The sequence below is a fragment of the Parus major genome, chromosome 5, assembly GCF_001522545.3.
Source record: "Parus major isolate Abel chromosome 5, Parus_major1.1, whole genome shotgun sequence".
NCBI lineage: Eukaryota > Metazoa > Chordata > Aves > Passeriformes > Paridae > Parus > Parus major.
This window is the reverse complement of record NC_031774.1, coordinates 53,336,584-53,352,061: the sequence shown is the minus strand read 5'-3', so window position 1 is coordinate 53,352,061 and position 15,478 is coordinate 53,336,584. Positions and strand designations below refer to the sequence as shown.

The following is a 15,478-nucleotide window of genomic DNA, read 5'->3' as shown; positions in this document are numbered from 1 at the left end:
GCCACTGCAGACAAGGAGAAAATGGTCCTGTGTCAAAGTGCAGCTAAAAGGCAGTTTGTTACCAAATGTAAGGGGACACCATGGGCTGCACAGACAGGCTAATTTTCTAAATGCCAGCTGGTTGATTTTTGTCACGTAGCATCAGTCTTTCTCTTCAGAGGTGGGCCTAAAGGTTCCCAACAGCTATCTTGGAGCAAGGAATTAATAAGAAACAAGTCCACACTATTTATTATCTTATTGGTTCCTGAGCTGGTCCTTGAGGGCAGCTGGTAACACCCCTTTTATAGTCACAAGCTGCCAGTTCTTCTGCTTGCTTCTAAGTGGCAAAAGGCAGAAATGACAATTACAATTGCTGCTATGGGCTCATTTCCAGACTATCAGGGTTGGAGAGATGAAGGGAAGGAGGGGGACTCAAGGCAGGCTTTGGGACTGCCTTTTACTGGTGCTAATGCTGAGTGCATCAAAAGGTTAATGCAAAACCATCCAGTGTCATCTCTCTGTGTCTTTTTCTATCTCCTCTAATCATATGGGTATGGATTTGCCTGCTGCTGCAATCAGGTGCTGCTGATGTGCCTGAAGAGGGTGTTGGCAGCTGCCCTCCAACAGTTCACACTGCAGGAATGTGCTGAACACTGTCAAAACAACACTTACCCTTCTTTTGTGGTCTGATTATTTCTGTTGTGTGTTAGTTACATACTCAGGGCATAAGGGAATTTAAGCAGCACTTCCACCCTTAGCTATTAGTCCATTGTCATGCACAGACCTGCTACTCTCCCCAGACACTACTTCTGGGAATTCCTCCTACCCACTGGCTGCTTCAAAAACTGCACCAAGGGTGCTGTCTTACATCACTCCCTCTTCCAGTCCTTTATATCTAAAACACAGCTATTTCCAAGCTTCATTGTACAATTGCCCAGAGCTGGTTGGCTGCAGGACTTTTGACTTCTGAAGCAATTCATCAAGCTGGCCCCAGTGTGAATTCAGGTGAGCATCTCCACTGTTTGCAATAAATTATGTACTCTTTCTCCTTTTTACCTCTATTGAGAAATTCTCAGGAGTTGTACTGAAGGCAAATATTACCCAACATGACCAGCAAGGGGATTATTACCCAACACAGATGATTTTATGTAACTTTAGAGATCCAAACTTATACAGGTGTCACACCCAGAAAAAAACACCACTCAACAAGAATAAGGAGAAATCACATCCAGCTCACAGTGGTGAGGAAAAAGCTGTCATGGCTGAAGAATGAAGGGGCAGAGGGAAAAGGGCTTGCTTGTGTTTAAGGTTGGATGAATGGAAAAGGATCTTCAGTGTGAGAAGGAAATAAAAGAGGTAAGTCCACAGTGAAGTTGGGCAGCAGTAAAAAATTGTAGGCCCAGGAGATGGAATTTTTTCTCCTATTCCCAGTCATGTTATTGACCTACATTATTCACTCCCACATGCAATGGCTTTCTTAGCTTCAGCTCCTTCACCTACAAGATGCCACTGCTCTGCCAGGTTTTAACTTTTATTTATGTCAAACCTTCTGGCTTTGAGGCAAATTTAATTTGTCTTTCTGCTGCCTGCCAAGTATCTGACTGACCACTGTAAACAATCCTGACCTGGGAGACCTTGTAAAGCCATGGTGAGACCTCAACAGTGGTCTCAAGATAACTCAAGTGCTGCCTTTTCCCATGCCCAAAACAGTCCCAAACAGAGCCAACACAAAAGCCAAAAATAGCTGTTCCTCTGCTAAATATCCCTGACAGCCCAGATGTGATAGCAGTTCTCACACTAATAAATTGAGCCTGAGAAAAGGAACGTGGACATTTTCCATTTAAAGCAGGCTCAGTGGAAAGGTGGTCCTCTATCCATCTCCTGGGAAGCTGTCCAGGAAGGTGAGCACATATATGGTCTTCACACCAGCTCTGCATTTTCCCTCACAGTCCTAAGAGGAGTCAGCCCAGAGCCAAAAAGAAACACCATTGATTTGCCAAAGAGTTCAACCTGGACATTAAAAACTCCACTAACATTAAAACATGCTAACAGAAGTCGAAATGACCCCATTGCTCCATGTACCAATCTAAATGTTTTCCCCAGAGATTCACCAGCACACATGTTTAAAACCTTTCTTTATTACTTAAACAGCAGGGCTGAGACAGTGGAGAGGGGAGGCAAGCAGTGGTGGAACTTACCCTCTGAGCTGGGGTACCTGAGTGATCTGCACACAGCCCCTGTGCCAAACACTGCTCCTGCAGCACCCTCTGCTTCCCAGCCCAGAGCAACCTCTGCTCCCCAGGCAGCTCCTGCCCCATGCCACCCCTGAGGCTTTGACAGCCTAAGAGGGGCATGAGAGTCGCCACTGAAGGCACTTTCTGTCTTGGGCTGCAATTTTTCTGACTTGTTCTCAATTAAGCTGCTGACCCCTCTTCTCCTAAGAAAAGGTTGTCTGTGATGTTTCTGTTTATCCTCTCCTGGTTAAAGTTCTTGGGCTCCTTGGGAGAAGAGCAGATGCATGGCCCTCTTTTGAAAAAATATCTAAAAATAAAGCACCATATTTTCTTTTTGATTGTTGCAGTGGCAAGGGGAATATAAGCCAAGGTCTTCAGACATCTCTTCATCTTTGGAGTGTTTTTTTTCCCCCTATTTTTTCCCTTTTACTTCAGCTCTTAGAGGTTCTGATGTCAATCTTACCATAAAAAATAACAAAAGCACACATCAGGTGCTACCTTAGCAGAATCTAAGGTCTAAAAATCTGGTTGTGCCGGTTCTTTGGAGCTCATGAACTTGCAGTCATTTGTTCTCCTCTCAGATACCCAAGAGCACCATTTCACATGATCTCCATCGAAAGGATTTCTTTCAGACAAATTCATAGTATGGTGGGACAATGGAGTGATAAAGGAACTATGCATCCAACACCTTCATAAGCAATCCACATTGCCATGATATAGGGCCTTGAACACGAAGGCATAACCTCTGTCTGAATACAAGCACTATCATAAATCTTGCATGTCAGCCTGTGGGGTTTATGGACAGAATCAAACCCAGAGGATTAAACTACTGATTTGATGATTAACCTGGGTTCCAATGCTGCTATTTGTTATGTTAGGCAAATAAACTATTTTCTGTTTAAATGAGTTTTCGTGTTCTTTTTCACAGCTGGGAGTCAAGTGAAGCATTAAGAGCCAGCTTTTGCTCATGGAGAAAAAACAAAGCATGAAGGGAAACAAGAAAGCTGTTAGCTGGGATTTTACTAATAATCATTTCAGGTATATAAATATAGCAGCTTTCCAAGCCTTTGACCACCAGAGCAGTGTCTGTGCAACAGCTCAGCTTTATTTTAACTTTTGCAAAATAATTCTTAGGAGACTTGAGGAGGCATTAGTTTGAATGTTCATTGATGTGAAAGAAAACCCCAAACAACAAAGAAGGAAAAAGGAGAACAAGTGTTTGCCAGATGGTGCACAGCAGGGGTGATTCTCTTGCTCTTTGGGGCGGATGCTCATGTGTTCCTTGCATGTGGCTGCAGTAGGCTGGGAGATTTGCACTGATGTTTCTTAGCAGTGTCAGGCTGAAGGACACTGCTACTGCCTCAAAAACCAAGTCCAGCACCTCTGAGCAACGTGTCTTATATGAAGGAAGAAGATGACAAGTCGGGATTGAAATTCCTCCAGGACTTTGACATCCTGCTTCATGCTGGTGTAGTAGAGGCTCACAGCAAGAATCAGCACTCCACAAAACGAGAGCCACAGGAGCACAGGCAATCCAGATGATGTCCTGTCATCTGCTGAACGGTGATGAGGAGAAAAGAGAAAGCAGCACTATTTTAGTGCCATCTTAAACACTTCCCAAATTTGATCCCCTGCTGATGCCTTTGTCCCAGTTTTCTGGCAACAGCAGGGTACAGAGGGCTCTGGTGGTGAGCACTTCTGTCGGCATCAGTTAAGTGGTAGTGAGTCACACCTCCTGATGGAGGGTGGTGAGTATGAGAGATATCATCTAATGGAGCATTTAAAGAGTTTAATTATATACAATAAGAACAGGATTAGCATAGTTAATGCATGATCTCAACTTCCTCTTCAGCAATTATTTTTTATACCTTTACCCTAAATGTTGAGTATTAGGAGAATATGAAGCTACTCAGTCTAATTATTTAATGTTCATAAATGTTCCATAAAAGAGAGAATCTATAGATTTCTGTCCTTTTCCCTGGTAAGTCAGCTTGTTTGGGACTCCTGCTAATTGTGCAAAGAACCCAGACATGGCTCCATTAACCAAGAGGCATGTCCAGAAAGCTCTGGTGGCTTGAACCACTCTCCAAGTGCTATGTCTGCTAATTACACCAGGACATCCTCTGCACTTGCTCTTCAGCAGGAGGGTACTGAAAAGATTTTTCTTGCCTTCAAAATACTTTTCAAATATGTTTAAAGTGCCTCAGGTCTTAGGCACAGCACACATGTGGAAATCAGAGGGCTGCATTCAGCTTGCTGGCAGCTGCATCCCAGTCCTTGCCTGCATATCCATCCCTGGGCCTTGGGGATGCAGTTTGATTCAGATCTGGCTGCTCTGTCTGCCTACATGGCCATTGCACAGTCGGCACTATTTCATAAAGCACTTAGAGTATTAAACATGCAGTATAAAGCCAAATTCATGCCTGAATAAAACCCATAGTGTGCAGCTATTTTCCTGCCATATGCACATAATCAATAAGGAGATAAAAATGTGGAGTGTATTATTATGGGTAAAGGGCCAACATTAGCTGTAACGTATTTAAATTAGCTTCCACTCCGAGCCCTGGAATACACACCAGTCAATTAAACTGTCATACAGATGTACAGAGAGGAAGGTAAAAGTCATAAAACCAAGCCAGAAACACATAATAATGTATCAAAAAGTGTGTGGGGAAAAGGTAAAATGTTAATAGGCAGTCATTTTATAGCTAACCAGAAACCAAATCAATGTCCCATAATAGATCTGAGTGAGTTATTTGCAGCAAGTAATTTATTCATTTGAATTTAGCCCTTCTTTCTGTTTGCAAATTATCCATGTGCAGACTTCAGATTTTATAAATTTGTTTATTTGGCATTATTCTATGAAGGGTTGATATGAAGGTGTTTAGCCAGGGAATTGCTCACTACTTTCTGGTTTTGCAGAGATTTATGGGTTGGGAGTTGGTGTTTCCCTTGTGAGATTTCCCACACCACAGGCTACAGCTCTTGACTGGGTGCCCACCTGCCTTTTCCAACCTGGGGCTCGGCTGATGAGCACATGTGGGAGCAAGGAAACCTTCCTGTGGAAGCTGAACAACTTTTCATATCAACATTTTCATATGAAGTGCTTGTAACCCCTTCAGGTTTAAAAAGTTGCTTTCCATGTGAAATTTCTGGGTGATCTCAAATGTAAAAGTGGGATTTCCCTGTGTCCTCTCAGTTATGAAATATGTTCTATCCATTAACAGAAATTAATAATAATACAGAAAAATAACTCCACCTGCAAAATTGGGATGAACTGTGCTCACAACAGCTTCAGTTCATCACTACATTTAGGCGCTGAAAATCAAATTTGCTTTTCTAGATTACAATTAGAAATTTAAAGCTTAAATTTGTTAGTTAAATTGCTTGTTGGAAGAACACAGACCTGTGCCCAGTCTCATGGCAACTCATCTGAGAAAAGCACTGGACCTGGATACAGGAGATTTTGTTTCAGTTCCTGCCCTGGATACACATTTCCACTGCACCCTGAAGAATATTTGATCTTTGCTTTTCCACTGGGCCCTTTTTTGCCTGTAATACCCTGTTTCTAGCCCAATAACAGCTCTAGATGATGCTTCCATTGTCATGAGCATACAGCCCCTCTTCCTGGACAACAGCAATAGCTGAGGGATTGGGGGACGTCTGCTTGAGAGGCTTTTTGGCCTCCCAAAACTATAGGTCTGTGTGCGCATGTATACATGTATGTAGGTACCCCTCTGCCCTTTGCTGCACTGCCTACAGCAGGGGCTCTAGAAATGATCACCATCAGAATATCCAGATACACTCATTAGCTTGGGGGTCTGTGAGGCTGCCAGGCCTCAAACGAAAAACAGAAAAAAACAATTATTTTTATTATTTCTACCCTGCTGTCAGCATATAAATGAATTGTCTCTTCCCCTCATGTGGAACTCAGCAGGGAGAACTATTGTTTAGCTTGGGGTGCTTTCCTTGCATATCTTAGTGAGAAACCTGTACCTATTCTAGTGCCATAAAATTATATTAATTATATTTAAATTAAAAATAGCTTCAGGGATTTAATTTTTGTTTCCACTATCTGTCTTACTAGATGTCTTGTTTAAAATTGCACCAGAACACATCATTGTGCTGCTTATTCTGAGAAGAAAAAGCAACAACCACTGACAACACAAAATGCTGTGTAAATGGAGGGTATATTTGCACATTGCATCACACCAGCTGAAAAAGCGAACTCAGGTTAATGCTATGGATGGCTCACAGTTATAATGTGAAAAATTCAACTTACCCACTACGTAGTCACAGCAGGAAATGACTAGAAAACAGAACGAAAATGTTCTTACTCTCCTGGAAAGGTCTCTTGGCAGTGGGTGCACAAGAAAAGCCAGAACCAAGCAGTGTCTCTGAAATTGCATCACCTGAGAGATGCTGGGGAACCTCTTTGGCTCTGGGTGAGGACCTACCCAATCCATGCAAACATGCAGATGCAGGAGCACTTTGGAAAGGGAGGGAAAATTATTGTGTGTGAGAATTCAGAGGCAGGATTGATGCTGTTGCAGGGAGGTCAGGAAAAACCCGTCCCTATTCCACATAATTCCTAGAAAGGAAAGGATTCAGACCAGCAGGCTGAAAGAATGCAAGTTAAGAAAGCACTGTCAGGCTAACTTTCATCAACAATATCCTGGAAATGAGTCTGCTTGGCAGCCAAGGCCCAGACACAATCCAGGATGAAAAGTCCATAGAACGGAAAAATTTCAGTGGTGCCAGAAACCTTCATTTTACCATCCTTAATGTGAATAACATTGTGTGGACAAACAGCAAATAATCTAAATCACAGACTGTTTGCAACACAGAATGCTAATTATGGGTTGGAACATTTCTCATGAATCCATGAAAAAGAGTCAGAGTCTTCTCCATGCTTGCAGCTCCCTGCATGAGTTCCAGCATGGCTTTGCTGAAGTGAGAGCCAGTGGGAGCTCAGCCTGGTCCCCTGGGATGGGCTGGACAGACTGCAGGATTCCCAGTGCTCATGGACTGTGGCAGAGAGCTGAGGGAGTTATTAATTCCCGTTGGAATCCTGCTCATGAGCAGTCAGATGAGTTTTGAGGAATTTAAGGTTGACTCACCGAGTCTTTCCAGGAGTTCTGTTTTGGTGGGAAAGCCCAGGCCACGTCAATAAGCTTATTAAGAAACAGTTTCCCCTTCATGCATCAGGAGGCATCCCAAACAAAGTATTGCCAAACAAATAAGAGTTCTGTTTTTAGACACACCAGCAGATGCCAAGCTTTGTTTTCAGAAGCTGTAGCAGTCCAAACAGGTGGCTGACATTGAAATTTTACCATTCTGCCACCTGTGTTTTGATCAACTGACATATCAAACCCATATAATTTTAGTTCTCTACCAATAAATAGAATTTTCTTGGTTGTATGAGTTTGGGAAAGTAAGAAGGTAACACCAATTATTATTTGGTGTGGCATACAGCACATGCAGAAGTGCAAACTGGATCCTTGTGCCAGACCTCTGCTGAAGGTGACTCCCAGTTGACCTACCTGCAATATTTTGGCTCATGAATGAGGAGACCAGAGGTTTTGTTGGCTATGCCAGTCCTTGGGTGTCTTTGTTGGCAGAAGTTATTACACCCTGGCTGCTAGGCTCAGACCTTTGCTATTGTATTCTGTGGCATCCCAGTTACCCAAAATGACAAAATTATGTTTAAATTTGGTCTAAGTGGAAACATTGTTTTGGGGTAGCCCTGGGGCCCAGCCAAGCCCATGGTCTCCAGTGATCCCTGTGGGAGCTGACTCTGGGGCTGTGACAGCAGCTGGGGTGAGGCAGGAGTCTGTCTCCTCCCAGGGCAGGCAGGCAAAGGGACCAGATGCAGTTCTGCAGAGCACAGAGCAAAAATCATCCATCCTCTGCTCCGTGCTGAGCTGAAAATCACAAATTATCAGAGGGGGAAGCTGCTGTGGACAGACAGAGTGGATGTTAAAAGCCAGAAAGGTCATGCCAAAATTCCTGATAACTTGAGCATACCATGTTCAATGACTTCTTCTGGCTCACGAAATCGAACCCTTCTCTCTGCTCTCCGCTTTTCCCCCACAGCTTGGTCCACAGGTGGCCTTTTCCTCAGAATGGAAGGAGGACAGCTACTGTCATCTGTCTAAAGAGTTCATCAAAACACAAAACACGTGGCCATTCAGACAGGGTTAATATATCTGGGTGATGTTTTGACCTTTGGTGGCTCTGTTACAGTGTCCCTTGAAGGACATGATATGTAACACATCTGTTTGGACATAGTCAGGCAACTGCAATATTTACAGCAAGACAAAGGGATATTCCTACATTGCCATAGACCTGCAGTGCTCTAAAGCTGTATTCTCAGGGAAAAGGATAGTTAAAAGGATGGACAGCAAAATTTTCAGAAAGGGTTTCCCTAAATTGTAACAAATATTTGCTGATGGTGGCTGCTCAACAGCCTAGGGCTGTTCTTAGAAAAACATAAATGTGATATGAAATATATGAACCATGTCATTTGGAGCACCTTTGAAATGTTCTGAGCTAAGCAGTTTCATTCAGAATGCAGTGTTACCATTTCAACAACTGGGACTAGGCAGCTGACTTGGATTTGGACACTTCTGATGGGTTCAAGAAGGAAATTTACTTGCACTTCAATGTAACAATTATTCTGTTGCTCTGAATTTTCTGTTGCTCTGAATTTTGCCTAGAAATCACATTTAGTCTTTAACAACAGAATCATAATGCTGTGAATTCTTTGAAATTACAAGAAACAGAGCTGCAATAACAGCAATAATTCACTGTTCTGCATGGGAATGATCCCACAGTCAACTGCCCAAAGTGAATCCAAAGAACCTTGGTTCAGACACCCGCTGCCCTCTGGCAGTAGAGAGCAGGTGGCAATTTTTCCACTTTTCAAAGATCAAAGTGAGGGGTAGACTTTCTTAGTAATTTATTTTTAAGACTGAAATATTCTTCTCTAGCCCTTTCCATCTCTCCACTCTGTTCCTCTGCTAGATAAAGGTTTTATTTCTCCTGGTCACTGTCCCTGTTCCCTGTTTCCACCCTTGTTTGTTCCCCCACTCAGTGATTGCCTGCTCCTTACTTCAATTTTTCTCCTTGCTTTGATCTTTCTATTCCTCAATTAACTACTTCTGTGCTTTCTTATTAAAAAAATAATTTTATTGTTATTTTTAAATGCCATTGCCTTGACTTTTCTCATTGGATGTTTTCCCCACACTCACCATTTCACACACCCACCCCCTGGACTGCAGAATCAGGTTTAGGTCCTGCTGTCTGCAATCTGGGGGTGTCAGACCCCAGAGTAAAGGGGATAAACAGGTTTTACACATCACATTTTGGATAACCTCAAAAAACATATTTCATAGCCAGCAGGAACTGCTGTGGGGTGAGGAATGTCTTTAGCTTTGATTCCTTCTCCCGAGAGATTCATAAAACAAATCTCATCACTGATAAGGATGCTTTCTCTGATCCTGGGGTCATATCACCTCTGTCTCACGACTGTGGACAGTGTGTGTTGCAGCTCTGTGTTTTTCATTCAGCAGCTAAGAAGCTGGAAGCTCCATCCAGGTTATGGGAAACATGGATTTTACTTCTTTCCAAATCCAAAGAAGTAAAAATACATCTTATAGACAAGTCCTCATCATCTGAGTTATGGTGCACACACAGGAGCAGGGAATCTCAATCTCTGCCACTGAAGCTGTCTTGTTTAGCCTTGAATAATTAAATATTCATTGGCCTAAAGAAAGAAAGAATGAGTTTACAGCCTGGTGTTTGGGTGCTCCCTTGGGGGTGGCAGAGGTCTGCTCCTACCCTTGCTCCAATGAATATTTAATAGGGAATACTTAAATATTCATTGGAGCGGTCACTGGGAACAGGGTCTCTCATCTACCAGGTGAGTACCCCAATCACTCTGCAACAGCCACACACACACACTTACTTACATAATGAATATTTGATTATCCTGTGTAAAATGAAACAGGTTTAGGGAGACACAGCCCAGCTCAGGCTAGGGGTGGTTATAGCTTTAGCTATGAGGGCTTCTCCTGTGGCACAATCAAGGAAACTGAACCTTGTATTTGAAGAGATTTATAACTCAAAGTGCAGCTGTTGATCAGATGAGCTTTTCCAAACACTTAGTAGCGACATCACGTCAAAAGAGAAAATCATTGGACAACTAGCTGGTTGGATAGTACCTAGCCAAGGAAGACTTTCAAAAGGAAGTAATTTTACAATATTTACTAGACTTTAATAACTTGCGGAAATCAAAGCTACACAGTGTCAGAACAAACAATGCACTGTCCCCTCAGACAGAAATCTGGCGTCAACTTACTGCAACAAGAGCTGGAAACCTACCAAAGTGATAGCTGGGAAATTGTATGACCCTTAAAAAACCCATTTGTAACAAGCTCCAGGCACTGGACACAGGGACTCCATCTCCCGTCAGAAGATTACTTACCTGTGGCTCCTTGCCACTAGGATCAGAAAGTGAGGCTGGACATATTTGGGACATGTACTCTGGATGCCAACATGAAGCCTCCTGCATGAAGCTTTGGATGGAAAGCCTCTTGCCCAGGAAAATGAGAAGGACCAGGGAGAAGCGTCCGGAGACCCCTCTGCGGCACCGCGCAGACGGGAGCGGCAGCGGAGGACGAGGGAGGGGAAAGAAGAGTTTGTGCCCTTCGTACCAGGGCTGGAGTGGGAAGGATGACGCCAAGAGAGATGCACTCAGGAGCCAAAAATAGCACATTGTGATAATACTGATTGTGCAGCTGGAAGCAGGGCTTTTCTGGCACCGGGAGAGGGCCTGAATGGAGCAAGTCACAGACAAACACCTACGTGCTTGTTTTGTGTGAATGTGAAGCTGAGGGTGCCTTTTCCAAAAACAGTTGCTGCATTTCTGAGATTTTCTTCCTGGAATCCATTCCCAATTGCTAATATCTTGCAAGTGGGATTGCTTTTAATCCTTCTTCCATTCAAAATATGTGGGTAAAGCCATCAGGAAATTATATAAATATAATGGGATGACAGATATCTCCCTCCAGAACAGTTATGGCCTCACTTTATATGTTTTACAAATTAAATCCATTATTATAGTAATAAAATGGGATTTAAACATTTGACATTTCTACTCATATTATAATAAGATTATTGATAGAAAGAGAAGTGATTTACTGTTCAAGAGGTTTTAACAGCCCCTTGTCAAATGCTGAAGACTGGGCATCATCAAATATAAAATTTTTAGTTAAAAATACCTGCCATGATTGCTGAAACATATTGATTTACTATCCCTGAAAGCACAAGCTTGTGCTTTTTATTTTTATTTTTTTTTAATTTTATTTATATTTTTTTCTTTTCTTGGAACTATTTATTTGCAGTGTCATGTGTAATGTACATGGTTTGGTTTCTTAGCAGGTGTTTGGATGGATATTTCCATGTCATGGTCAGGGCTGGCCCTTGTTCTGCAGTGCAGAGAGGGTTGCAAGACGCTCATACAGGCACTGGGAACCAGAGAGCACAGCTGCTCTGTGGGCTTCACCACTTATACACTTCCTCTCAGGGATATGGGGAATGGGTGAGTAGATGGAAAGGGTTGGGATCCAGAGAAAGCTGGGCCAGAGCAGCAGAGAAGGTTTCTGTGGTTGATGTGGGGCCAGAAGACCCCTCAGGACTTGCTGCCCTCTTGCAGCTCAGCCTCTGCATGGGTCTACTGACCTCAAGCCTGCCCTTAGTGATATCAATATCCACGTGGAGAGGAACAGATTTTGCTGGTCTAGGCTCTCCACCGAATGCACCATATCTAAAAGCCTCCCAGAGAGGATTATCTTACCTTCTCTTTCCTGTGCATTGGGGTGAAGGAGGGCTTCTCCTCATGCTGGAACCAGCTCACAGCTGCAGGCTTGTGAAATGCTCCCAAAATCCCCTCCCTGGTGGGTCCTGCAAGTGTTCCACAAAAGTTATTTCAGGATATCTAGGATGTTTTTTTGCTGGGGAAAAGACAGTCTTTAAAATTTCCTTTATAGAAGACCCTAGAGAGAAAGATGACAAAACCTGTCAAACCATGGTCCCTGGCTTCCCTGGCTCCTCCTTCCACCTGTTGTGATAATCACTTCTAATTCATATAAAAAGGAATCTACCTGCCTGTTTTGGCCAACAAAACTGATGAAGGTGGGATTAGGGAAGTCAAACTCTAGTCCTTATCTAGCTTTGACTTTGTCCATGGGAACTGTCTCACTTATTTTCAGTAGTGTCACCCAGCAAGGCACATAAGAAGGTCTTGTGCAGCCCCTTATTCCTGCAGAGTGGGGCAGTGCACTTGTCAGCTTTCAGACCTGAATGAAAAACCTCGTTCATGTCTTTTTCACTGAACCCAGCTTTGTTCAAAGGAAGGCTTCACAGTTTTCTAAGTATTTGGTTAAAGATATTTTGGTAATTTCTCAAAAAAAACCCCAACAAAACATCCCACAAAACCACCAATACAGAAGTTGGTGGGATTTATTTTATTCAAGAAATGGACATATGGAGACAACATCTATAATTTTTGATGCTAGAAATGATTTCTTTTCAGTTCTAGATTCCCTGTAAATGTAAATAATTTTTTTCTTTGTTTGATTGAAAAATAATTGGGCAGCTTATAAATGTTTTCATGAAAGATTGCTATCTAAATGCCAGGAATGATAATTTCATAGTGACATTCTCACTTTTATCTCAAGATGTGCTAATTATATTGATAGTAATGGTTGTAAATGCTTGAATAATTAGTAGTTACCTGGGCACTCAAGTTTCAGCGGATAAAGATGTCAGGAGTTCAAATCTCAAGACAGGGACAGTTCCATTTGTGCTAAGTGCTTTTGATTGTAGTTTAACAACCTAAAATTGGACATATGTTGGGAATAAAACACAACCCAATGCCTGAAGTAAAAAAGTCCATGAAAATAACTTATCCAGCCTCTGAAATCACTGGTGATAAATAATAGTTACTATAGTGGAATGATTTCTGCATTAGAAGCTGTAAGAATTTCCTTTAATATTGTCCTTCCTTTTAAAGTAATTTTTCATCTAAGTTTTGATCTCATTTCATGCAATGTATGTCAGAAACAAAGCTGGACAAATAATTCATAAATGAATTATTTAGCTTGTGAGTGTCACCTCTATTTCTTTCAGCTAATTGTTCACAAATAGACAGTGACTTTTGTGAATGTATTCATTATTCAGATTTATTCAGTGGATAATTGCTGGGAGTAATTCTTTGTCTGTAGATTGCTTGGAATCATTTTGCTGTGAACATTTAATAGTAAAGGTCTATCCAGGCTTTCAATAAAAGACAAACTAAAATTATCTATAACCCCTGATGTAGCCCTTAAACACGAACAATATACTGCAGTCTTAAAGAGCAACACCAACATTTTTATTAAGGAATCCACTACTTCCCATAGTACATAGGAGGGAAAGCAAAAACATTTCAACTCTCTGTGTAGCACTGACATTGAATGGTGAACATTGTATATGCAAACATGTTTTAGCAAGAAAAAGGTTGCTTAAGTGTTTGCTCAGCAGAAAAACAAAACATGCCTAAACAAAACATGATTGACTTCCCAGAGAAAAAATATGAACAGTCCACACAAAGGAATTAACTGCGCAGCCAGCATTTCTTCTGCAATACCCCAGTGGAAGATGTCTAGGGCATAAACATAACATGATAAAACAATTTTACACTCAGAGGATAGCTGTGTAACCATATGAACTCTTTTTCCATTTCCTTCTGTGGGAATAAATATTTTAGACAAGCAAAGTATTTTGTAAATGATGCCTTTGTGGGGATTCGTCTGGCCTGGTTCAATTATTCTGAAACCTAGCAATTTTCTCATATCATTGAATCTGCTTTTATTGCAAATAGGGTCATAGAAATAGTCACTCATTGCAATAATGGACTTCGTTTATCTTAACTATTAACACTTCCAGTAGGTTTACACACACACACACGTATATATTCAATATTTATGGATATGCACAGTGCATATATATTAATAATGAAGTAACTTTATCTCCAACAATCTGAAAACAAAATCACGTAATACCATACAGTGTGGGGTGCAGTGGTAACTGGAAGCAGCATATCAGGATAACAGAACAGAAAAGGAATAAATAAATTAGAGGGGAGTCTTCCATATCTGCCTCAACTTCCAGAGTGTCAGTTGAGCCTTTGCTCAGTATTCCACCTTTCGTGGTTCTGTGTACTCTCGATTAATAATTTAGAGATGCGCCTTTTGGAAGCAGGGTAAGTTTTGTGTTTGCCAAGAGTGATTTTCCACTAGTCAGAGAGTACATCAAGAAATAAAACAGCAAATTGCCCCACAGGGTATAATTAGCTGTTGCTGCCTTCTTTTTTCTGCCTCTGGAGAAATGGATTTACTGCTGGAAGTTATGGGACACCCATGAGATGTCATACAGCACAGTTTCTTCTCCTCAACCTTCCAGTAAAGAAAGCACCTTGTAAATCCCGGCCTCAAGACAAAAATAAGCTCTTTGGACTGCCTGTTTCCATTCCACATCCAGAAGGATTATGATTAATCTGTTGTCTGATGGTCAATCCAAAATGGGGCATTTTTGTGGAGTTGGTGAAAAAAAAAAGATCAGCAACAAAGCATAGTGGAAGCAGAGCACTGAATGGGAAGATGATCTGGTAACCCTTGGTGTGTGTAGCCAGCCAGGATGAAAGCAATCAGTTTTCCTTCCTGTATATCTGTTAATTCCTGTGATGCCCAGAGAGCTGTGAGTCCAGGTGTGTTTTTCCCCAAGGAAGTGCAGTTGTTGTCAGTGCCAAGTGCAGCATCACCAATCCCTCTGTCGCTCCATGAGGGACCCACAGGATTACCCTCCCAGAGGGACCTCTCTGCCCTTCAGTTATTACTGTCCTGTGCTGGGAGTTTGCACTGGTCACACAGATCTGTCAGTACCCCTTTGATGCAGGCAGGCAGACCTGGGCCATTCACCCAGGATTGCTAACCTTTGAGAAAATCGGATTAGGGGTGGTGTTACTGCACCTGGCCATCTGATCCACCACAACAGAGCTCACCTCTGAAGGCAGAGCCAATGCCCTGTTTGCCCTGAGATTCTACATCTCAGAATTGTTTTGGTTAGAAAAGACCTGTAAGGTCACTGAGTCCAACCTGGTCACTTGTCTCACTGATATTCAGGGTCAGTGAGTTAACCCAGCACTGCCCAGGCCACCACTA

General features: G+C 42.2%; 1 protein-coding gene across 1 annotated transcript; it reads right to left on the bottom strand.

Moving 5' to 3' along the window:
• Nucleotides 1-2,642: 2,642 nt before the first annotated feature.
• On the bottom strand, nucleotides 2,643-11,007 carry C5H14orf180 (chromosome 5 C14orf180 homolog). The gene is made up of 4 exons (XM_015629599.2): nucleotides 10,702-11,007; nucleotides 8,241-8,367; nucleotides 6,496-6,522; nucleotides 2,643-3,769 (listed from the first exon to the last, which is right to left on the bottom strand). Exons 1-4 carry the CDS (start codon nucleotides 10,990-10,992, stop codon nucleotides 3,567-3,569), a joined length of 648 nt encoding a protein of 215 aa, XP_015485085.1. The 5' UTR covers nucleotides 10,993-11,007; the 3' UTR covers nucleotides 2,643-3,566.
• Nucleotides 11,008-15,478: the final 4,471 nt, after the last annotated feature.